Here is a 25,994-nt window from a genome sequence, read left to right as displayed (position 1 = left end):
GTGTGAAGAGGCAAAAGGCTGCTTGTGCAGCGCATGTTCCTCTTTGTGTGCCTGTGGACTTTGGTGGGTCTCCATCACAAATATGCCTTTCGATCCATGAGCCAGACATTCATAGTTTTAGCCGACTTGGAAGGATAATGGTCACCTATAACATTCAAAGGAACACCTGGCATTGTCCCTGCACAAAGCCACGGACATCTTGTCCACACATATACATCTCAAAGTGGCATCTTTTTCAAACCCAAATAGACCTCTTCAAGTCAGAGGTGCCCACAACACCAAGCTCAGAGGGTTGCAGTCTCCTGGACACCACTGGTATAAAGAGAAGTGTGCAGTACATTTTCAAAGATAAAAAAATTCCAGAAGCACTTCCAAAAGAAGTTACAACACCAAGAATGAAGATTGAATACCCAAAGCAGTTCTTTCCTCTTGAGACTGCGTGCCAGTTATGCCTTGGACATCCTGCACTTGCAGAGGCTGTACTCGTTACCAAAAAAGCTAGGATTGTCAGCATGATGGGCTTGATAGAAAGTAAGTCCGAGAAGCATATCTAATGTAAAGAGTAAAGAGTAAAATGTATCATCTTGCGACGATAAGTCATGTTTTTTTCCCAAAGTGAGTTGTGGTGATTACTACATTTCATCAGATTCTACATTGTAAACACAATTTGGATTACAAATAATGCATCACATTTTGTAGGCAGTGCAAACAACCCTTTCACTGTCAGTCCAAGCTACGAACACTGGGCACCCTGGATTGGGAGTGAAACACGTCAAAGTGGCACTGTTCTTAACACAGAGATCAAAAAAGTGAAGCACAGCTGAGCAGTGTTACTGAGGACCATCTGATTGATGAGTTGGCAAAACAAAAGGTGATGTTGCCATGTGATGAAGCTCTCTGGGTTTGAGGGGTAAGAAAGTGTCCAGTAAATGTTCTTTTTACAGTTTGTCATAAGTACAGGTGAAACTCGAAAAATTAGAATATCGCGCAAAAGTTCATGTATTTTAGTAATTCAAATTAAAAGGTTTTTTATTGATTTCATGTAATTTTCAAATTTTCTGAGATTTTGAATTTGGAGTTTTCATAAGCCGTAAGCCATAATCATCAAAATTATAACTTTTGCATGATATTCTAATTTTTCAAGTTTCACCTGTATTATCAGGTTGGAGTTGTGAGAAAATTGTGCAAAGCCTGCAACATCGACACCAAGGGCTCCCGCTTTGATCTCATAACAAGACTGAAGGAGAACATGAAGAGCGAACAAACATATGACAAGGTCTTCCAAAGCATATGGGGTGCATCTGGTAAGTTTGTGACGCTCTGGAAACTATGGTATTAAGTTGTTGTAAATTACACACTTTACAATCTTTTGAATCTTTAATTTCAGGTGGATGGTCTGTAATACTTTGCCCACATGGCATTGTATTCAGCATCAAATTTAATCTACGTGCTGAAAGTCCCAGGGACTTTGCAGACCTGTTACTTTCCTGGAAGCACTTTCCAAATGTCTGTGTTTATGATTTCGCAAGAGGTTTGGCGACACACACCAATTTGCGGGTTCCTCATTCACTGCCTTTCCAGCCTTTTGAGGGCAGACTGTCTGATCCCACAGAAGAGAATGTGAAGGCAGCCAGGGATGGAAAATTGCTGGTATCACTGCCATGGCTACATGAAAGTGTGCACTGTGGGGAGGATAATGCTCATCCGGTCACTGGATCATCTGAGCACTATGTCTTATATGACCGCTTCCATGAGCAGAATGCCACAGATCCAAAGGACATACTACGCAGGATCCAACTTGTCCCTGAGCTGAAAGGGTGGTTGAATAGCCAAGTTGCTGAGCAGTTCTTTGCCAAAATCCGTAAAAGCAACTACTTCTTCAATAACATGACTCCATCAACCCATGCATTTCTTATGAGAAGTGTTATCTATCGTCATAACACCTCCACAAATAGAGCACTTCTGGAGAGGCAGTTAAACTCTGGATGTCGGCTTGAACTTCTAAACACCATCACCTTGTCTACTTTGGGACAAGCTGTCATAGGTGATGCATCAAAACGACGAAGCACAACTGTGGTGGCTCAGGCATCTTCAGCAACAAGTAAATTGCTTTAACATCAATGATCATACAAAGTCAGTCATATAATCTTGACCCATGTGAAGTAATTGTTTGTTTTGTCTAAAAGTTAAAAACTTCACTGAAATGCATATTCTAGTCATTTAATTGGTTCATAACATCAAATATTGTTGTACTTTAAGGATCTCAACTCACTCCAGCCGAGCCAAGGTCAACTGAAAGCATAGCTGCACAACCACCCACTGATGAAGCACAAACACAAAGTGAGCACTATGAATATGAGTTGAAATAACTAATGTCTACTACTAACTGGGAGGAGTTTAATGTTGGGGATAGGTGAATGCTACTGTCAGATCAAATGCAGTGAGATTAATGTATATTAGCATTAATAAGAGTAACTGTTTCATTTTTCTTGTAGATGTTGGCCCTTCGCACCATTGTGGGCAGCATTGTGCAACACTTACTGCCATAAGCAACCTCAGGCCCTGTAGAACAATGTGGTCAGCTGGAGGAGATCTTCCCCTCCAGGAACAGCTGGTACATAAATGCATAGCTTATTTGACAGAATTTAATTTCTTCTTCTTCCATTGAAGTAATTAAAGGATTTTGTTGATATTATTATTATTATTATTATTATTATTTAATGCTACTTTTAATTTGTCTTTCTTGTAGGTCAGCTATGTTCTGGATGAGGGTAGGCCTGCCAATGAAATTATGATTAAGGATGGCCCTACATGTTTGACCAGAGAGAACCTGTTATCTTTAGGTCTAAACAGGGAAATGGACTCAATGGTGGGTAAAAGACTTTGTTGGAATGTTAAAGTACTCCATATTTTTTAATTGTAAATGCAGTAAAAGAAAAAAACATTAAATCATGTGAACAGGTGGGAAATGCTTGTCTGAGGCTTGTTAAGGAGATGGTTGAGTTACAGGTATGTATACACATGTATTAACGTATATTTTAGAGGGACCTATGTGAGCTCTGTGCAGTACAACAAAGTCAACTGTCTTTCTTTAGGGGAAAAAGGTCTTTATTATGGACCTCCACATCCCCCCAACATGGCTCTCACCCTTGAGTTGTGACCCTCTAGGCAGTCTTCCTGTAAGTACCTACCCATTTGTACAGCCAACTCTCTACGCACACCTTGGCAATAGAATCGCCATTGGCTAGTATTTTTAATTTTTGATTAGTCGCCCAGAGTGATATTTACTTGCATATGCGAGTGATTTGCTAGCATTGTAGAGGGTTGACAGCAATAATTAAACTGATTTGAATTAACAGCAAAACTTGCTTTCTTTTAAGGTCGACTCCGCCGAGAAAGATGCACTTATATTCCCGCTGTGGACACAAGGCCATTTTTTGCTATGTGTAAGTAATGCATGCTTTCAAAGAAAGTTTCTCAAGCTATACTGTTGATGTGGAAAAGAAGCATATGAAGATTCATTTTTACAAAGCTTATTGGAATATTACACATGAAAGGTTAACTCATTGCCAAGACTATTCTCAGGTGATGATGCCAGGCAAAAGAGGAATACTGTTCCTTGATTCCCTGTTTGCACAGTGGGAACAAGGCTTTGGAAACAAGGCCTACAGAGATATATTGAGGTTACACAATGATATATTTCGGCAGTCACGTTCCCCTGACTTGCCCACATTCACACTAGAAGTGACAGAATTCCATAACTACTAGACCTGCCACAAGCGGTCATTTTTACCATTTATTGTATTAGTATATCTTTTAAAAACAACACCAAACTGTACATTGAATAACTAAAAGTATCTTAATTATAAAACATTTTATTTTAATATAATAAAGAAAATAGGCTAATAGAAAATAATTTGCGGGAAATGTAACAAATGAATACCGCAAAATTCAGTGTGGTCAATATGACAGTCTATGGCCGAAATAGGTATATGTTCTTTTTTTTTGCCTTATGTGTAATTTATATGAAAAACATTTACTAAAAAAGTGTCTGTATATTAATTTAAAAAGTCAGCAGATAGTTGACTTTCAAAGTTAGATCTTAGATCTTCCAAAGATCAAAATTATTGCAGATATAAAATTCAAAACGGTCAAAATGACTGTCATGGCACTTCTAGTGTTAATGCAATTACTTTTGGCAGTCGTGTTCTTCTGACTTGCCCACATTTATATACATCTACTCTCGGCAGTCGCGTTCCTTTAACTTGTCAAGGCTGCTTGGATAAACTTCATAGTTAAAGTACCTCACGTTCAGAGGATGTAAGCATTGTTGGCATTTCATGTTCAACCAATTTATGAATTGTATTCTGCATTTTTGAAACGGTTTGTGTTCCCCAGCTGAATTGTAAGTATCCTTCGTAACACTGTCTTGATTTTTATCAGGGCTGTTGCACAAAAGCTCATGCCTGGGCCATGGGAAGAACAGTCAGGCCTGGATGTTGAGGTAATAATCATTTGCAATGAAAATGCACAAGAACATTGTATAAGGTTGATAGTCATTGTAAATTCTTCATAATGGGTGTTCTTTCTTTCTTAAAAACAGGGGCTACCCCTACAACATTATGGGATTGACTGTGGATTATTTATGGTTATGGTGGGTTGCCAAGCTCATTTTTAGGATGTTTAGTGTGATGTCCACACAACATCCATTGTCCATTTTTATTCATCTTGGTAAATTTATGCTCATACAAATAACATGACAACATAATAACCTTTCTGCCTTTACAGTATACCTGGTACATAACTGTGGAGGCAGCCTTTGATTTCACCACAGTAAGTGCAGTCTTGGTGTTGACAAAGATGTTTAATGTTAATTGTGGTGAATCACATTACAACTGTTCTTATCTTCAGTCTGACATGCCATATCTGAGGAGTTGGTGGTGCAAAGTTTTGCTCGAGAACCTTGAGATTGAGGGGTATGGTTTGTGAAATGAAAAGTAGTACATTAATAGATAGTACTGTCAAAGTGGGAAAGCATGATGAACATATTTGGTCAATGTCAATTACAGACATGGTCGAAGATTTGCGCATTTTACACAGGAAGGCAGGAAGATGGGGGATAGAAGTCTGCCGCCTGTTTTTCGTGTCCTTAGGAAAAAGGAGATAGAGCACTTTGGTAATATTTCAGTAAAAAGTATTGAAAGTAGCATGTATTATGTAATATGCAGCTTTTTCGTAAACTTTGTTTTTCTTTGTTTTCCTTTTAAAAAAAAAAAAAAAGTTACCTACGATCCCAGCAAAGATGTTAAGGGTTTCACAGGATGGGGCTGTGGCCACTGACATTTTGCAGGTATGTGTTCATAATCACTTTAATGTTGATGAAATGGCTTACAATGACTCTATATTAAATCTTGTTTCATATCTACAGTTGCCCGATGACATTCTCCAGAGGATCCTTGTCTTTGTAGTTCTACAAGACGGCTGCTCTGCAATCCCGATGCTGGCTCTGACATGCCAGAGATTAAACAACATTGTCAGCCTGGAGCATTTTCAGCAGGAGGCACACTTCAGCTGGCTTGATAGTGAGTTCAATAAATGTGGTTGCCCCATCGTGTTTTTTTTTGTGGGTATAACAATTAGGCTAGATTAATATCACCCTCTTCCATTTCCCTAACATGAAACTTTTGGCAGTTAAAGATTTGTTAATTTATTGTCTGAATTGTGACTTTCATTGTGTTTTGAAATTGAACAGGTGTAGTGAATTGGAAAAGACTTTCAGAGAGACACCGTCAAATGTACAGAAAGCCGTGCACCATCTCTATATGCAGGTGCCTACAATGTAGCCAGCTTTACAAAGACTGTGGGGCTGGCTACCAGGGAAATGGACAACGGGGAGTGCTTTTGGGGTTTTACTCCTCAGATGACAACCCTGGCTACTGTAGCTGGGATTGCTTTTTGGATGATGGAGGTCTTGAACAGTGAAGTGTGTGTGCGCGCAGTGTTGTCTTTGATGTAACATTTTGGTCACTTTTTTGTAATTCAAGTGTGTTGTCAATATATATATATTTTTAAACAATTCAATTATCTGGAAATTATTCGTCATTATTTTACTGTGGTTGATTTGCACGTTATTTTGCTTTAAATACAAAATTCTAAATAATTATTTTTTTTATATTTGTATTTTTTTAACAGTATGGTCCCTTGCAGTTATTGTGTTGTAAAAATTTAAGATTATTTGTTTTTTGTTGTTGTTTTTTTACATAAAAACAATTAACTTAAATTGTGGAAATTATTCTTCATTATTTTACATTGGTTGATTTGTACATGTTATTTAGCTTTAAATAGAAAATTCTGGAATTATTTTTACTATAATATTATATTTAAAAGTCATAAACTGTAAAAGTTTAGTATACTGCTTTGATATTGTGTGTGAAGATTAGGTGAGGTCACGTATATATGCGCTCGGTTAAATAAATAAATAAATAAATATATATATATATATAAATATATATATATATATATATATATATATATATGCGCTCCGTCGCACTCATAAACAGTATAAGGTCGCAATAGAGGTGACGTAAATGCGCTCGGTCGCAGTGGAGGTGACGTATATATGCGCTCCGGCGCAGTGGAGGTGACGTATATATGCGCTCCGGCGCAGTGGAGGTGACGTATTTCCATTTTTGAATGGAGCTCCACTCGCCCCGTAGTCTGCAGCCAGCCCCTATTGGGAACTGGAGTCTTCCGGGTCCCACACCGGAAATTCCTCCCCTCGGAAACCCGGCCGTGGTTAAAGGTTCCACCTGCCTTCGTCACCCCGGTGACATTACCATCAGATTCTGTTGGGAGCAACAAAAAACCCAACCCAAAGTAAAATATATGGAAATATCAAATACAGCCTATATAAAAAACAACACAAATGTAGACCTCTTACATTTTATGAAGGCACTTGAATCTTTGGGAGTTACTGGCTCTGATGAAGTCCCTCCAGGAATTCCCTCAGCCATTGGCCTTCCAGTATTCAGGCTCAGGGCCATCTCCATCTCCTCTGTCAAGTCAAGTCAAGTCATACTCATTTATATAGCGCTTTTAACAAAGTAGATTGTTTCAAAGCAGCTTTACAGAGATAAACATATAATTTAAGGTAACAGAGATTGGTTTGGTTTTATAGTGGTTCCTGAAAAATGTTTTTTCCAGCTAAAGTTAGTTTTGATTGATTCACTTCCGTCTAAATTATCATTTGTTATTAAATTACGGGCCGCTAAGACGACACCGTTCTCTCTAAACAGACCTTAAACGTGAACCTGTGATAGACGCTGATGGCGTTCACATGCGCATTAAGAATTGATTCTATAATTATGTGCGTTTGAATATATGTGCGCAGGTTTGTAATTTCTTACAAACCATGCCTAAACAAACTACTTGTCCTGTCTATAAATTTTGATGCAGAATTTTATTTTATCTTATCACTTTGGGTAGGTACGCGGACCGAAACATTCCACAACGCTTTATCTGTAGAGTGGTATAGGGATCCTCCATAGGGAGAGGCTAGTTGGCACTTCAGCACTGCATTGTCATCAGGTCCAGGTGAAAGTCCTTCGTCAGATCTGGAAACGGCCTGGATCCGGCAGGCTGCGGGAAAACCTCGGGATAAACAAAGACAGTAAAATTAGCGTAGATGCCATTCTTCTTATGATGTAACGAGTACATCAGGATTTAAGGGAAGTGTTCCCAGTTCCGGCTGACCTAATCTAAGCAGCCTAATATTGAATTATAGAAGTCTATAGAGTGTTATGTGAATGCTAGGTCAAAGAGATGTGTTTTTAGTCTAGCTTTGAACTGACAGACTGTGTCAGTTTCCCGGACAATGTTAGGAAGATTGTTCCAAAGTTTTGCTGCTAAATAGGAAAAGGATCTACCGCCAGCAGTCGATTTAGATATTCTAGGTATTATCAACTGGCAAGAACTTTGAGATCGCAATAGACGTGAAGGAGTATAATGCGTTAAGAGCTCGCTCAAGTACTGGGGAGCTAAACCATTTAGTGCTTTGTAAGTAATCAGCAATATTTTAAAATTTATACGATGTTTAATAGGGAGCCAATGCAGTGTTGACAGAACCGGGGTAATATGGTCATACTTCCTGGTTCTGGTAAGAACTCTAGCGGCTGCGTTTTGAACTGGCTGTAGTTTGTTTATTAAGCGTGCAGGGCAACCACCCAGTAGAGCATTACAATAATCTAGCCTTGATGTCATGCACGCATGAACTAGTTGTTCCGCATTTGTCAATGAGAGCATATGACGTAATTTAGATATATTTTTAAGATCGTAAAATGCTAAATTTTATTTATGTTAAATCCACTATTGTTTTAAACAGAATTGTTCTATAGTCTATGCAGTATTTAATGCAATGACATCATATTTTACTTTATATTACAGAAGAATTAAGAGTTATCCCTTTAATTAAATTACAGTTTTTAGATTACTTGGTAATTACACCCAAAACTGTATAACAGTAATTAAAATGTAAACTTACACATTGACTCGAGCAACTATTTTCTCCCAAACTAACTCTCTCGATCGCCGCTGCTGCCCTGCTGCTTAAAAAAAAAAAAGTTTGCGTACTACTGGTGAGAAATATGCAGACCTCTTTTTGTCTGGCGCTGTTACCATGGTGACTCATAATATCTGTGCTCCATTGATAATGGCTTTTTATAGTTGTGGTGCACGTGCTTAACTCAGAGTCAGTCAACTTAGAGTTGATTGAACTTACTAATTTCAGCTGTTCTGAAACCGAAAAATCAGAGTTTCCCATCTCAGGGTAAGTCAACTCAGAGTTCAAGTTTTAACTCAGAGTTGGTTGAACCTCCCCGTTCACACCACCAGCGACTTTGTCGCTGTATGTCGCTCGACTCTGTACTGTGAAGTCGCTTGTGGGCGTTCGTAGTGCTGTCGCTCTAATGTTATTGGTAGACTGCACCTCTGGCCACATCTATACAAAATACCATCACAAGTGATATACAAATATATAATTTTAATTTTACTAGGAATTAGGCTCAAAAGAAACAGTATGCTGTTGGGAGAGTGTTTTTATATTACCACAGCAGTGTTCAGTGGATTAAATAGTTTATTAGATTAACGATCGATCAATCAACAAATTAAACTGTCATACAAACATACTGTCATAAATTACTTAAACGTCATTCGAATTTGACAAATAATCCATTTTCTTGTCCCTAATAGTCAACATAATGCAGGGGAAACTGTAAAACGAACTGCAGCAGTACTAAACTTGCATCATAAAATTACACCACTCGAACTATAAATGTATGAATTAAACTCACTGAGACTGTCGACAGTTTCTTTTCCATGCATCATTTTATTATATATACAGTCAAATCATATAAAACAGTGAAATCGTCCTCGAACTCTTCTGTCTTGCCTGCACTCGAGACGGTGACGTGAGCTCCAGTGAAAGGCTTCTTTCCTATTGGTTGTCACTCGTGAAACTTGCAATAAAAGTTGAAATTTCTCAACTTTTGTCGCTTGTCTCTTGTCGCTTGACACGCCCACATTCTGTCGTCAACGGTCAATGTTGCTCGTGTCGCCGGAAGTCGCCAGCGCTCCATTGAACTGAATGGGATCATGTCGCTTTGTCGCTGCTTGTCACGGTACTGATCCACTTTTCCGACACGACTGACGGTACTGATCCACTTTTGCGACACAACTGAAGCGTGGTGTCGCACGCCTCTCCACATTTGTAAGTTGATGGGCGTTCCTCAAGTTTACCGCTATGGGCGTGGTTTTGACCCAGCGGCCAGTCTAGAACAAAGGCCCCTCGAGAGACTACTTCTATTGGATAGACCCGTTGCATTTGACGGATTAATTTGCATAAAGATGGGCATCGGCCAGCTTTTTGACGCGCAGCATTTTTCCAAATGAAGCTCCGCCTTCCCGGGATGCTTTGCGGGCGCGTTAAAGTCGCGTGACGTCACCCATGGGAATAAAGCGGAGTGCGCCGCGACTGAAGTGTCGCACGGACAAGTGGATCAGTACCGTGAAGCGTGGTGTCGCACGCCTCTCCACATTTGTAAGTTGATGGGCGTTCCTCAAGTTTACCGCTATGGGCGTGGTTTTGACCCAGCGGCCAGTCTAGAACAAAGGCCCCTCGAGAGACTACTTCTATTGGATAGACGTGTCGCGTTTGACGGATTCATTTGCATAAAGATGGGCATCGGCCAGCTTTTCGACGCGCAGGATTTTTCCAAATGAAGCGCCGCCTTCCCGGGATGCTTAGCGGGCGCGTTAAAGTCGCGTGATGTCACCCATAGGAATAAAGCCGAGTGCGGCGCGACTGAAGTGTCGCACGGACAAGTGGATCAGTACCGTCACTGGCGGTGTGAATGGGGCTTCCCTCATCCGGGCACTAACCCCCCAAACCCCATCCGCAAATCCTTCTTGTCGTTATTGCCTGGAACAGTTTGTTATATTTCGTGGTAGGGGTTACCACGTTTGTTTTAGTTGCCGTTTTTGAAGCCTGGGGTGTCTGCAGAGACCGCTTTTTTTACAGTGTGTTCAGGGGACAGGTAGCTAGCGGATACTGATGAGATGTTTGCTGTATGTGACAAAAAAAATGTTGGCCTAAAAAATGTGTGACATCGCTTAGAGCAGTGTTTCCCAAACCTGTCCTGAAGGACCACCAACACTGCATGTTTTCTTTGTCTCTCTAATCAAACACACCTGATTCAACTCATCAGCTCATTATCACATGGGTTAATTAGCTGATGAGTTGAATCAGGTGTGTTTGATTAGGGAGACAAAGAAAACATGCAGTGTTGGTGGTCCTTCAGGACAGGTTTGGGAAACACTGGCTTAGAGCACCTTTAAACTGGGATAGATAGATAGATAGATAGATAGATAGATAGATAGATAGATAGATAGATAGATAGATAGATAGATAGATAGATAGATAGATAGATAGATAGATAGATTCCAAAACCATTGTGCCAAACTTATGTCACTAACCATTGCTGCAGATCTCTCTGAAGCCACCGTATATGTAAATTATGGCCTATTACCTGCCTGACTTCAGGGTGAAAATTTGCAAGAGGCTTGCATGGGTCACACACTGCAGTTGAACACAATCTGTCATTCAGATATGATGATGCTCTAAAAGTTACCATGGATCACAGCTGACCTGCACACAGAGCTGTGAAAACTGTCATGATCCTGGTTCTCTTCTCGTGTTTTATTGGTCTCTGTCTCCCTCTTCTGGTCATTCTCTGTCTCTGTTCCCTCTAGTCCGCTCTCACTTACTAATCTTCCCCAGCTGTTTCTCATTCTCTCATTATCGCACCTGTTCTCTATTTTCTATCATTAGCTACTCTCTATTTCTAGTCTCTCGTGTTTCTCTCTAGTTTGTCGGATTATTGTTGACCGTCATGTTCGTACCGCTGATGATTTCTCTTGTCGAATGTTCTGTTCAGTCTAGTCCAGTTGTCTGAGATCTACCTGCATCTATACCAGTTCTGAGCGGTTACCTGAGTAAGGTCCAGAGGACGTGTGAGGGATCTGCGCTTCATCAGTTCTCCTTTGCCCACTCACCACCAGCCCACGAGACATCCGCTTGCGCTTCTCTGTTCCTTCAAGTATATTTTGGGATTGTTTCTGTTTATCGGCCGTTGCGGCTCTGCCTTGTTTCATTAAAGACTGTTAACCTGCTTTTCGTCTCCTGAAGTTTCCTCACGCAGCAGTCCTCGTGACAGAATAATCCGACCAACATGGATCCAGCTGATGAACGACCCATTCAGAACGCGATTGAGATCCAGGGAGCCATGCTGGGGAGACACGAGGAGGAACTCGCCGCCGCTCGTCAGGCTGTTGAGACCCTGTCTTCCCAGATATCTGACCTATCTCAGCAGTTTCACTTTCTCCGAACAGACCCGGTCCGGTCTTCTGGTCCCTCCGCTTCTGAGCCACGAGTGAATAATCCCCCCTGCTATGCGGGTGAGCCTACCGAGTGCATGTCGTTTTTAACCCAATGTGAAGTTGTGTTTTCGCTTCAGCCACACACTTATTCTGAAGAACGGACTCGCATAGCCTACATCATCTCACTTCTCAAGGGACGGGCTCGTGAGTGGGGAACGGCGATCTGGAATTCCGATGCCATCTGCCTCAACAGCTATTCCCTTTTTAAGGACGATATGTTACGAGTGTTCGACCGTTCGGTACGGGGATCGGAGGCTTCTCGTCAGTTATCCTCTCTGCGCCAGGGAAGACGCTCTGTCGCCGACTTCTCTGTGGAATTCCGCACGCTCTCTACTTCTTGTGGCTGGAACGAGCCCGCACTGGTAGCGCGCTTTGTCGAAGGGCTAAACGCCGAGATCAGGGATGAGGTTCTGGCTCGTGAAATACCCTCCTTCCTCAACCCTCTCATTGATTTGGCCTTACGTGTGGAGGAACGTTTTGAGCTGCGTCGTCCCTTCCTTCCCAGCTTCTTTCGGTGCCTCTTCATCTGCACCTGCAGCGGACCAGGAGCCTATGCAGCTGGGTGGAATCCGGATCTCTGCTTCTGAACGCCAGCGCCGTATTACAAACCGTCTGTGTCTTTATTGCAGCGCTAACAACCATTTCGCCTCTTCCTGCCCTTTAAAAGACAGAGCTCCCCAGTAGAACGAGGGTTACTGGTGAGCGCATCCTCTCTAAGCCCTCCGCCTCCTTCACGGACTATTTTTTCTGTTCATCTCCGCTGGCCCGACTCTTCTATAGACTGTCAGGCTCTTATTGACTCTGGTTCCGAGGGAAATTTTATTGATGAGACCTGGGCCCTTAAGCATGGCGTTCCCCTTATTGAGCTTCAGGATCCCACCACTGTTTTCGCCTTGGATAGACGGGTTCTCGCCAGGGTTCACCGCGCTACTGCCCCCTTGAGTCTCACCGTATCCGGTAATCACCGCGAGACCATTTCTTTGCTGGTGTTTCACTCCCCTAATATACCTGTGGTGCTGGGTCATCCGTGGCTGGTGGAACATAACCCTCAGATTAACTGGTCTAAGAATTCTATTTTGTCATGGAATCTTTCGTGTCATGCTAAGTGTTTGGTGTCCGCTGTGTTTCCTGTGTCTTCTGTCTCTGTTTTTCAGGAGGAACCAGGTGATTTGTTAGGAGTCCCTGAGGAGTACCATGATTTGCGAGCGGTCTTCAGTCGATCCCGGGCGGCATCCCTTCCTCCTCATCGTCCGTATGACTGCAGCATCGAGCTTCTTTCTGGAACCACTCCCCCCCGGGGAAGGCTTTATTCTCTCTCCGTCCCGGAGCGTCAGGCGTTAGAGAAGTATCTCTCTGAATCCTTAGACGCTGGTACCATAGTTCCTTCTTCCTCTCCAGCCGGTGCAGGATTCTTTTTTGTGAAGAAGAAGGACGGCTCGTTACGCCCCTGCATCGATTACAGAGGCTTGAATGACATAACTGTCAAGAACCGCTACCCCTTGCCACTTATGTCATCAGCCTTTGAAATCTTGCAGGGCGCTAACTACTTCACAAAACTGGATCTTCGCAACGCGTATCATTTAGTTCGCATCAAGGAGGGTGACGAATGGAAGACCGCTTTTAATACTCCGCTGGGCCACTTTGAGTACCGGGTTTTACCGTTCGGCCTGGTCAACGCCCCCGCCGTATTTCAAGCTTTGGTCAATGACGTTCTACGAGACATGCTAAACGTGTTTGTCTTCGTCTACCTTGATGACATTTTGATTTTCTCTCCGTCTTTACAGGTTCATGTGCAGCAGGTTCGTCGAGTCCTCCAACGACTTTTAGAGAACAAATTGTTCGTCAAGGCTGAGAAATGCACGTTTCATGCTCCGTCTGTTAGTTTTCTCGGCTCCGTCATCTCGGCTCAGGGCATCAGTATGGATCCTGCTAAGGTTCGCGCGGTCACCGATTGGCCCACACCTGACTCCCGTATTGCGCTCCAACGTTTTTTAGGGTTCGCGAACTTCTACCGAAGGTTTATTAAGAACTTTAGTCAGGTAGTTGCCCCATTAACCGCTCTAACCTCGGTCAAATCTCGTTTTGTCTGGAGTAACGCAGCTCAGACCGCCTTTGATCGTCTTAAGACATTGTTTACGACCGCGCCGGTTCTCGTCACCCCTGACACTTCTAAGCCTTTCATTGTCGAGGTCGATGCTTCGGAGGTAGGAGTAGGAGCAATCCTCTCGCAGCAGTCTTCCGCTGACGAGAGGATCCATCCTTGCGCTTTCTTTTCTCGTCGCCTCTCTCCGTCTGAACGAAACTATGACGTGGGTAATCGCGAACTTCTCGCCGTCCGATTAGCCCTGGGAGAGTGGCGCCAATGGCTGGAGGGGTCTTCCTTTCCGTTCGTGGTCTGGACTGACCACCGAAACCTTGAGTACATCCAATCTGCTAAGAGACTCAACGCTCGTCAGGCTCGTTGGTCTCTATTCTTTACTCGTTTCGATTTCACTCTCTCCTACCGCCCGGGTTCAAAGAATTTAAAGCCTGACGCGCTGTCTCGTCAATTCTCCTCTCCCAAGACGTCACCCGTCGAGTCTATCCTTCCCCAGGAACGAGTGGTAGGGGCTGTTACTTGGGGAATTGAACGAATCGTTAAGCGCGCGCTTCCTCACGCCATAACTCCCCGTGGCTGCCCTAAAGGGTCATTATTCGTTCCTCCCTCCGCTCGTCGTGCCGTTCTCCAGTGGGGTCACTCCTCCAAGCTTTTTGCTCACCCTGGGGTTAGGGGTACTATTACGTCTGTGTCGCAAAGATTTTGGTGGCCCACTCGGGAACGTGATATCCGTCGATTCATTGCGGCGTGTCCTGTCTGTGCTCAGACCAAGGTTAGTAATAGACCTCCCGCTGGTCTCCTTAGACCGTTGCCCGTTCCTTCACGTCCGTGGGCTCAGATTGGACTTGATTTTATTACAGGACTTCCTCCTTCGGGTGGAAAGACTGTAATTCTTACGGTCGTCGATCGATTTTCTAAAGCCGCTCGCTTCGTCTCTCTTCCTAAGCTTCCCTCCGCCAAAGAGACCGCCCAAATTGTTGTTGATCACTTTTTTAAGATCCATGGCCTTCCTGAGAATATCGTATCCGATAGAGGTCCACAGTTCGCTTCCCTGTTTTGGAAAGAGTTCTGTCGCCTCATCGGAGCCACGGTCAGCCTTTCCTCGGGTTATCACCCCCAGACCAATGGACAAGCTGAACGCGCTAATCAGACCATTGGCCGTATTCTGCGAAGTCTCGCTTACCGCAACCCTGCCTCTTGGTCTGAGCAACTCCCGTGGGCAGAGTACGCGTTCAATTCCGCTCCCTCGTCCGCCACCGGATTATCTCCTTTTCAGAGCTGTTTAGGGTACCAACCCCCTCTTTTTCCTTCCTCGAGTCCTGAATCTAACGTTCCATCTGTTAATGGGTTTATCCAACGCTGCAAACGAACCTGGAGGACTGTGAGATCCGCTCTTTTAAAGTCTCGCTCCATCACTCGTCGGTCCGCTAACAAACGCCGTACCAAGAGTCCCCGTTATGTCATTGGTCAAAGGGTGTGGCTTTCCACCGCCAATCTTCCTCTCCAGTATCCGTCTCGTAAACTGGCCCCCAAATTTATTGGACCCTATCGCATAATTCAGGTCCTTAGCCCTGTCTCTATGAGACTCAGACTGCCATCCAATCTCCGCCGTGTTCACCCCGTGTTTCATGTCTCTTCTCTCAAGCCTGTTGTTCGCCCACCCCCCCGCCCAGTTAACCCTCCGGTTCGTGTCGAGGGTTCCCCTGTCTACCGGGTCCGTAAGATCCTTGATGTCCGTCCTCGTGGTCGTGGCCATCAGTTTTTAGTTGACTGGGAGGGTTATGGCCCTGAGGAGAGAAGCTGGATTCCCGCCCGGGACGTCCTGGACCGCTCGCTCATCGACGATTTCTATCGCTCCCGTCAGTCTTCCTCTTTGAGTGCGCCAGGGGGCGCACTTTGAGGGGAGGGGTACTGTCATGATCCTGGTTCTCTTCTCGTGTTTTATTGGTCTCTGTCTCCCTCTTCTGGTCATTCTCTGTCTCTGTTCCCTCTAGTCCGCTCTCACTTACTAATCTTCCCCAGCTGTTTCTCATTCTCTCATTATCGCACCTGTTCTCTATTTTCTATCATTAGCTACTCTCTATTTCTAGTCTCTCGTGTTTCTCTCTAGTTTGTCGGATTATTGTTGACCGTCATGTTCGTACCGCTGATGATTTCTCTTGTCGAATGTTCTGTTCAGTCTAGTCCAGTTGTCTGAGATCTACCTGCATCTATACCAGTTCTGAGCGGTTACCTGAGTAAGGTCCAGAGGACGTGTGAGGGATCTGCGCTTCATCAGTTCTCCTTTGCCCACTCACCACCAGCCCACGAGACATCCGCTTGCGCTTCTCTGTTCCTTCAAGTATATTTTGGGATTGTTTCTGTTTATCGGCCGTTGCGGCTCTGCCTTGTTTCATTAAAGACTGTTAACCTGCTTTTCGTCTCCTGAAGTTTCCTCACGCAGCAGTCCTCGTGACAGAAAACATTGATAACAATGACACTATCACAGACTTGTCATCAAGGTCCCTAAAGCCATGGCCATGGTGTTTCAAACAGCAGTTGTTAAACATTTGCATGGTTATAAAGCCTCATAAAAACATTGTTCCATAGGAAGGCAAAGAAAGAAAGATAGGAATAATTGTATAGGTATAACCTATGGTGCCTATAACTTTGGTGTCTATCTTGCACCTGTTATCCCTTTACTGCAGAAAAATAAATTCTTCCAAGAAAAGGTCTCCATGGATACATTCCTAGCAATGCAAAATGCAAGAGGTAGTCCTCTGGAACTTTCTTTTTCTTTAGCAGTCACTGATTGCAAGTGTCAGGGATGAGACTGTGTAGAAAATGAAAGCTTTACCGTAAGTTTTGCCGGGAAGACTCAATTGTTATGTCACTTATTACCTTCTCATCTATCCAATCGTGTTCTAATACTTGTACTATAATAGATCGGTACTTACACATGTCTGAGTTCGCAGATGCTGATGCCTACATTCACCTCCCCCTTCCCATACCTCCCAGGGGGTCGGCTGCGCCCCTGCCTTCGTCTTCAGGCAGGAAATGTAGATTCTATACCCTCGGATTGCGAGCTACGGACAAAGAACTTTATATCACAATACTTGCTTGCTGGGCTGTTAATGTATGCTTGTTGTAAATGTATGCTTGTTACGTTATTTTGCCTCCCAAGTCTTTCTGGTAGAAATGCATTTCAGCTTTATATCGGCCAATTCTTTGGGAATTTGCCACTGGCTCTTACACAGATAGTGGTTAAACATAAGATATAATCCATATATAACTCAGATCACTGGCGACAAGAACATCTAGGCACAGGAACAGTTTCTTCCCACAGGCCATTTCCCTTCTGAACAGTTAACATCCCTCCCAAGGCATATGCCTGTAAGTGCAATACTGTTTAGTACAATATCTTCTAAACTCAGGTGATATTTATATTCATTCATACAATTCAAAATACTGTAAATATGTTCATAATCTGTAAATGTTTATTCTGACTAAACCCAACTGTGAGCTTATACTGTCATACTATTTTCATATTTTATATTTTTATTCTTAGAATTTTTATTACTGTTTCTTGTTGTATTTGTATATGTGCACTGGAAGCTTCAGTAGCAAGACAAATTCCTTGTGTGTGCAAGCACACTTGGCAATAAAGCTCTTTCTGATTCTAATTCTGAATTAATTTTGTGTATATCAAATAGGCAGTCTTTGGTCTTATTAATCTATTACTTGTTCCAGATCAAATCAATTTGGCTTATGACAAAGTTAAATTTCATAACTTTATATATTTTATGAGTACTGTGCATTCAGGCATACTTTTGTCACATACTGTTTTTTGTCCTATTATACAGTAGGAAAGCATGCGATTTCGGATGCAGCCAAAGTGTAAATAGGGCCCTAGTGTCTTGTTGTGGTGAGTGAGGTTCAGAGTTAGCTCGGGACATGCACTCCTCTGTCCACGTGAGTTGTGTTGTGTGCTGAGCGTGGTGCCGAGCATGGTAAGCATGGTAAGAAATTAAGGGTCAATAATTTTAATGTTAGGTTTATTTTAATGGATAGTGACAGAATATTAACCAAACAAATCCAGAAAAAACACATTATATATACACTCACCTAAAGGATTATTAGGAACACCTGTTCAATTTCTCATTAATGCAATTATCTAATCAACCAATCACATGGCAGTTGCTTCAATGCATTTAGGGGTGTGGTCCTGGTCAAGACAATCTCCTGAACTCCAAACTGAATGTCAGAATGGGAAAGAAAGGTAATTTAAGCAATTTTAGGGGTGGCATGGTTGTTGGTGCCAGACGGGCCGTTCTGAGTATTTCACAATCTGCTCAGTTACTGGGATTTTCATGCATAAACATTTCTAGGGTTTACAAAGAATGGCGTGAAAAGGGAAAAACATCCAGTATGCGGCAGTCCCGTGGGCAAAAATGCCTTGATGCTAGAGGTCAGAGGAGAATGGGCTGACTGATTCAAGTTGATAGAAGAGCAACTTTGACTGAAATAACCACTCGTTACAACCGAGGTATGCAGCAAAGCATTTGTGACGCCAAGCACAACCTTGAGGCGGATGGGCTACAACAGCAGAAGATCCCACCGGGTACCACTCATCTCCACTACAAATAGGAAAAAGAGGCTACAATTTGCAAGAGCTCACCAAAATTGGACAGTTGGAGACTGGAAAAATGTTGCCTGGTCTGATGAGTCTCGATTTCTGTTGAGACTTTCAGATGGTAGAGTCAGAATTTGGCGTAAACAGAATGAGAACATGGATCCATCATGCCTTGTTACCACTGTGCAGGCTGGTGGTGATGGTGTAATGGTGTGGGGGATGTTTTCTTGGCACACTTTAGGCCCCTTAGTGCCAATTGGGCATCATTTTAAATGCCACGGCCTACCTGAGCATTGTTTCTGACCATGTCCATCCCTTTATGGCCACCATGTACCCATCCTCTGATGGCTACTTCCAGCAGGATAATGCACCATGTCACAAAGCTCGAATCATTTCAAATTGGTTTCTTGAACATGACAATGAGTTCACTGTACTAAAATGGCCCCCACAGTCACCAGATCTCAACCCAATAGAGCATCTTTGGGATGTGGTGGAATGGAAGCTTCGTGCCCTGGATGTGCATCCCACAAATCTTCATCAACTGCAAGATGCTATCCTATCAATATGGGCCAACATTTCTAAAGAATGCTTTCAGCACCTTGTTGAATCAATGCCACGTAGAATTAAGGCAGTTCTGAAGGCGAAAGGGGGTCAAACACAGTATTAGTATGGTGTTCCTAATAATCCTTTAGGTGATAGTAGTTCATAAAATGATTTGCATTTCAGTGAGTAAAATATGTATTTGATCCCCAAGCAATACACAATTTGGTACTTGGTGGAGAAACCCTTGTTGGCAAGCAAAGAGGTAAGACGTTTCTTGTAGTTGGTCACCAGGTTTGCACACATATCAGAAGGAATTTTGGTTCATTCCTCTTTACAGATCCTCTCTAAATCCTCAAGTTTTATTTGGCTATCGCTTGCAACTCGAAGTTTCCGCTCCTTCCACAGATTTTCTATAGGATTAAGGTCTGAAGACTGGCTGGGCCACTCCATGACCTTAATGTGCTTCTTCTTGAGCCACTCCTTTGTTGCCTTGGAGGTATATTTTGGGTCATTGTCATGCTGGAAGACCCATCCACGACCCATCTTCAGTGTTCTGGCTGAGGGAAGGAGGTTCTCGTCAAAGGTTTTACGGTAGGCCTACAAGGTCCTTCTCAAAAAATTTGCATATTGTGATAAAGTTCATTATTTTCCATAATGTAATGATAAAAATTAAACTTTCATATATTTTAGATTCATTGCAAACCAACAGAAATATTTAAGGTCTTTTATTGTTTTAATACTGATGATTTTGGCATACAGCTCATGAAAACCCAAAATTCCTATCTCAAAAAATTTGCATATCATGAAAAGGGTCTCTAGACGAGCTATTAACCTAATCATCTGAATCAACTAATTAACTCTAAACACCTGCAAAAGATTCCTGAGGCTTTTAAAAACTCCCAGCCTGTTTCATTACTCAAAACCGCAATCATGGGTAAGATTGCCGACCTGACTGCTGTCCAGAAGGCCATCATTGACACCCTCAAGAAAGAGGGTAAGACACAGAAAGAAATTTCTGAACAAATAGGCTGTTCCCAGAGTGCTGTATCAAGGCACCTCAGTGGGAAGTCTGGGGGAAGGAAAAAGTGTGGCAAAAAACGCTGCACAACGAGAAGAGGTGACCGGACCCTGAGGAAGATTGTGGAGAAGGACCGATTCCAGACCTTGGGGGACCTGCAGAAGCAGTGGACTGAGTCTGGAGTAGAAACATCCAGAGCCACCGTGCACAGGCGTGTGCAGAAATTGGGCTACAGGTGCCGCATTCCCCAGGTCAAGCCACTTTTGAACCAGAAACAGCGGCAGAAGCGCCTGACCTGGGCTACAGAGAAGCAGCACTGGACTGTTGCTCAGTGGTCCAAAGTACTTTTTTCGGATGAAAGCAAATTTTGCATGTCATTCAAGGTGCCAGAGTCTGAAGGAAGACTGGGGAGAGGGAAATGCGAAAATGCCTGAAGTCCAGTGTCAAGTACCCACAGTCAGTGATGGTCTGGGGTGCCATGTCAGCTGCTGGTGTTGGTCCACTGTGTTTTATCAATGGCAGGGTCAATGCAGCTAGCTATCAGGAGATTTTGGAGCACTTCATGCTTCCATCTGCTGAAAAGCTTTATGGAGATGAAGATTTCATTTTTCAGCACGACCTGGCACCTCCTCACAGTGCCAAAACCACTGGTAAATGGTTTACTGACCATGGTATTACTGTGCTCAATTGGCCTGCCAACTCTCCTGACCTGAACCCCATAGAGAATCTGTGGGATATTGTAAAGAGAAAGTTGAGAGACGCAAGACCCAACACTCTAGATGAGCTTAAGGCCGCTATCGAAGCATCCTGGGCCTCCATAACACCTCAGCAGTGCCACAGGCTGATTGCCTCCATGCCACGCCGCACTGAAGCAGTCATTTCTGCAAAAGGATTTCCGACCAAGTATTGAGTGCATAACTGAACATAATTATTTGTAGGTTGACTTTTTTTTAAATTAAAAACACTTCTTTTATTGGTCGGAATATGCTAATTTTTTGAGATAGGAATTTTGGGTTTTCATGAGCTCTATGCCAAAATCATCAGTATTAAAACAATAAAACACCTGAAATATTTCAGTTGGTGTGCAATGAATCTAAAATATATGAAAGCTTAATTTTTATCATTACATTATGGAAAATAATTAACTTTATCACAATATGCAAATTTTTTGAGAAGGACCTGTATACACACAGAACTAACAATCATGATGGGGAACAGCTTGGTGCAATGAACAGTGATGAGTGCAGACAAGAATTGTGGGGAATGCAGTTCCAATGTGAATGACACCGTGGGGAAGAGGACCTCAATTGGACACCCAGGGAAAAATAAACCAGACACTGTGATAGACTACAATCAGATAAGTTGGTTTTATTGCGGTTAAAAAATGTGATCATGTGGTCCAGACAGAAACAGATTTGAAAACAAACTTTTCTGCATTAATCATAGACAAACGGATCTATAAATGAACCTGCACCCCAGAAAAATTGTGTGAATGATTTACTGTTTTGTGTAGTGTTTTTTTTATTCTATTAATTTTTATTTTTGATACTGTGGATTATTTTGATAGAACCAACAGTCAATGTAACCTCACCTATACAATGTTTGGTCTCTATAACTTGGTACTTTGAAGATCAAAATGACTGTGTACATGATATGTCGATAACAACAACATATTAGTATTACATGAATCTTTCATAGTTTCTTCATCAGCTACCACCCATCCAGCATGCACATGCAAATGAGCACCCTTGGAATAAAGACCCATAAATAAAACTCTCCCGCTTGGAAACTCCACTTTTCTTATTGGTTGAACCAACCCTGATAGGTGGGACCTTTCTCAGGCTTCATATTGCATCTACACAAGCCTTTCTCTCTCTTTGGCCTTCTCGGTACTGTGCTGTCCTGTGTGGCCTCAGCAGGCCCCAGGGCTGAAAGCCTTGACTCACAACCAGCCATGTGCTCATTCAGGAGAGAGAGGACTTTCTCAACCACAACAGAATCCAGGACAACCTCAGGAGTTTGGCACAACGTCTTCATTCAACGCAGAAGAAGTCCATCGCAACTCCCACCAGTTGCTCTCTTAGTCCTCTCTTCCTCTGGCCTTCACTGCTCCTTCTTCAGGTTGCATGTCCATCCATGTCTGCATGGACACCCATGGGCCCCGGCAGGCTGTGACCGCAGCCTCCTAGGCCTTCACTCTCCCAACATAGTCGAACTAACCACGCAAGTTCATCATATCTTCTTCATACAACGGAGAAGAAAACGATTGCAACTTTAACATTTGACACTCACAGAACCAACAAACGTCTTTTTTCAACAACTTCAAGAATTATGTCCACTACAAGGCCATACAAGTATGCTTTTAAGAGGGAGCAAACCCTGAGAATATTGATTGTTATTTTCATAGTTAAATGGATCTTTTCCATAGTTCCATTTCCTACCTCTGGTTTCATTCTGTCACTTTAACCATCTACCTATGAATGCACGAATGAATGTGTAATTGTTTGTGTTAGTTTGTTAGTATGTTTTTGTGTTTTTGTTAATAAAACTTGTGCACAATATGTATTTGGTTCTGATTCTCTGCATGCATATAAAGTTTACTTTACGATTTAGATTGTGACTACATGCTTTTACTACTACTGTACAGTAAGAAATACATTTCTCTTCCACGGAAATGAATATTTCTTAGAATTAATAAACAATTAACGCTGAGTGTTCACGGGACTAACAGGTGGGTTGAAGTAAAAATTAATTTTACTACATTAAGTTAATTATATTAACTGTTCCAAATATTCATAATCAATTTTATCCAGTTATTATTGATTATTAATATTTAATAGAGCTAATTTGCTACATTTATATATATTTACATATATATACATAAATACAGGTCTTTCTCAAAAAATAAGCATATTGTGATAAAAGTTCATTATTTTCCATAATGTAATGATAAAAATTAAACTTTCATATATTTTAGATTCATTGCACACCAACTGAAATATTTCAGGTCTTTTATTGTTTTAATACTGATGATTTTGGCATACAGCTCTTGAAAACCCAAAATGCCTATCTCAAAAAATTAGCATATTTCATCCGACCAATAAAATAAGTGTTTTTAATACAAAAAAAAAGTCAACCTTCAAATAATTATGTTCAGTTATGCACTCAATACTTTGTCAGGAATCCTTTTGCAGAAATGACTGCTTCAATGCGGCGTGGCATGGAGCCAATCAGCCTGTGGCACTGCTAAGGTGTTATGGAGGCCCAGGATGCTTCGATAGTGGCCTTAAGCTCATCCAGAGTGTTGGGTCTTGCGTCTCTCAACTTTCTCTTCACAATATCCCACAGATTCTCTATGGGGTTCAGGTCAGGAGAGTTGGCAGGCCAATTGAGCACAGTAATACCATGGTCAGTAAACCATTTACCAGTGGTTTTGGCACTGTGAGCAGGTGCCAGGTCGTGCTGAAAAATGAAATCATCTCCATAAAGCTTTTCAGCAGATGGAAGCATGAAGTGCTCCAAAATCTCCTGATAGCTAGCTGCAATGACCCTGCTCTTGATAAAACACAGTGGACCAACACCAGCAGCTGACATGGCACCCCAGACCATCACTGACTGTGGGTACTTGACACTGGACTACAGGCATTTTGGCATTTCCTTCTCCCCAGTCTTCCTCCAGACTCTGGCACCTTGATTTCCAAATGACATGCAAAATTTGCTTTCATCCGAAAAAAGTACTTTGGACCACTGAGCGACAGTCCAGTGCTGCTTCTCTGTAGCCCAGGTCAGGCGCTTCTGCCCCTGTTTCTGGTTCAAAAGTGGCTTGACCTGGGGAATGCGGCACCTGTAGCCCATTTCCTGCACACGCCTGTGCACGGTGGCTCTGGATGTTTCTACTCCAGACTCAGTCCACTGCTTCCGCAGGTCCCCCAAGGTCTTGAATCGGTCCTTCTCCACAATCTTCCTTGGGGTCCGGTCACCTCTTCTCGTTGTGCAGCGTTTTTTGCCACACTTTTTCCTTCCCCCAGACTTCCCACTGAGGTGCCTTGATACAGCACTCTGGGAACAGCCTATTTGTTCAGAAATTTCTTTGTGTCTTACCCTCTTGCTTGAGGTTGTCAATGATGGCCTTCTGGACAGCAGTCAGATCGGCAGTCTTACCCATGATTGCGGTTTTGAGTAATGAAACAGGCTGGGAGTTTTTAAAAGCCTCAGGAATCTTTTGCAGGTGTTTAGAGTTAGTTGATTCAGATGATTAGGTTAATAGCTCGTTTGGAGACCCTTTTCATGATATGCTATTTTTTTTAGATAGGAATTTTGGGTTTTCATTTGCTGTATGCCAAAATCATCAGTATTAAAACCAGGCTTGTGCAAAATTCAGAATTGGCCTCCATTCATGAATTTGAATTGAATTGACTCCGCCCCACAGGAAGTTGAATTGGAATGACAGGAAGTGCAATTAAATTCATGGCAATTCAAAGAAATTCTACACAGTCACAGGTGACCACCATCAAACAAACCAAATGTGGGACGATGTTGGACATGTTACCAACACTAAAACATAACCTGAAACTGTTATATAATGTCCATTTAACTTAATAAAAACATTTGTATTCTGCATTTCAGCTGATAAAAATACTTTGTCCCTTCTAGACAAAACAATTACATCACCATTGTAACATAACATGTTTTTATTTTACTTGCCATTTAAATTCAACATCACTGAGCAAGGCAGCAGGCATCATGCAGATCACCATTTTTGAAACAGTTCTGACTAAGTCCAACTAAAATCCAACAAAATAAATGAACAAATAAAATAACATGAAATTAGTTTATTGACAGCCATATATTAAGAATATATTACACCAAACACTTTCATATTTTTAGAAAGGATGTGAATTAAAACTACAGCAGGCAATAAATTGATAAATTGTTAAATAAAAATTAATTTACCGAATTATCCATTTGTTTTCTGACAGGGAACGAATCACCGCTCAACATTTTGATTGACAACCTACTAGTGACCGTGTTTACTCTTTTCAACCATTGGATAGGATTTTAAAAACGCCTGTTGTATTTAATAGGATTTTAATAAACGCCTTCTGAAGCTCTGTTAAATATAGGTGAAAAACTACGGCGCAAAAATAATAAGTAAAATGCTTTCTTAAAAAAGGCAAAAGAAAGCATGCACATTTTCTTAATGTCACCGGTGCGGGCCCGGATGACCAGCCGCCCCTGACTTGCACACCACCGTGAGGAGCCGACACCACGGGCACGCAACAGATAGATGACGAGACCAGAGGTAATTTCAAAGGAATAACAATCTTTATTGAACAATATAATCAATGAGCATTGACGTAATAGACCTCCGGGTCTTCCAGGTCTTCTTCAGCTATGGGTAGATACTGATTACTGGTCACAGTTTCGCCCTGACGGCGACTTCACCCATAATACGGCTCCCTTCAGGACTCAGACGGTAAGTAGGACGGTAAGGATTCTTCTCAGTACAAGATACTTTCGTCGGTGCACAATAGTGAAACAGTGGTTTACAAGCTTACTTCACCAGCGATGCTGCATACTTCCAGACGGTAAGTAGAAAGGTAAGGATTCTACTCAGTACAGAATACTTTCGGTGTACAGTGGTTTAAAAGCTTACTTCACCAGCGATGCCGCATACTTCCAGACTCAGACGGTAAGTAGAAAGGTAAGGATTCTTCTCAGTACATAATACT

General features: G+C 42.4%; 1 protein-coding gene and 2 long non-coding RNA genes across 3 annotated transcripts; all 3 read left to right on the top strand.

Moving 5' to 3' along the window:
* Nucleotides 1–1,422: 1,422 nt before the first annotated feature.
* On the top strand, nt 1,423–2,555 carry LOC143737745 (uncharacterized). The gene is made up of 3 exons (XR_013203700.1): nt 1,423–2,101; nt 2,260–2,340; nt 2,496–2,555. It is a non-coding gene; the product is annotated as an uncharacterized LOC143737745 (long non-coding RNA).
* Nucleotides 2,556–2,572: 17 nt separating this feature from the next.
* LOC143737856 (uncharacterized) lies at nt 2,573–5,239 on the top strand. Its single transcript, XM_077229717.1, has 12 exons — nt 2,573–2,614; nt 2,750–2,869; nt 2,962–3,009; nt 3,096–3,179; nt 3,381–3,446; nt 3,586–3,683; nt 4,444–4,504; nt 4,604–4,654; nt 4,789–4,833; nt 4,912–4,976; nt 5,070–5,176; nt 5,229–5,239. The coding sequence occupies exons 1-12, from the start codon at nt 2,573–2,575 to the stop codon at nt 5,237–5,239; spliced, it is 798 nt and encodes a 265-aa protein (XP_077085832.1).
* A 36-nt stretch (nt 5,240–5,275) lies between these two features.
* On the top strand, nt 5,276–5,812 carry LOC143736663 (uncharacterized). Its single transcript, XR_013203543.1, has 3 exons — nt 5,276–5,350; nt 5,429–5,582; nt 5,753–5,812. It is a non-coding gene; the product is annotated as an uncharacterized LOC143736663 (long non-coding RNA).
* The last annotated feature ends 20,182 nt before the right edge of the window (nt 5,813–25,994 follow it).

The sequence above is a fragment of the Siphateles boraxobius genome, unplaced genomic scaffold (genome assembly GCF_051911475.1).
Source record: "Siphateles boraxobius isolate OS27281-9 unplaced genomic scaffold, OSU_SipBor_1 130, whole genome shotgun sequence".
Lineage (NCBI taxonomy): Eukaryota > Metazoa > Chordata > Actinopteri > Cypriniformes > Leuciscidae > Siphateles > Siphateles boraxobius.
Note: the sequence above shows the minus strand (reverse complement) of the source record. Positions and strands in the feature narration are given on the sequence as shown.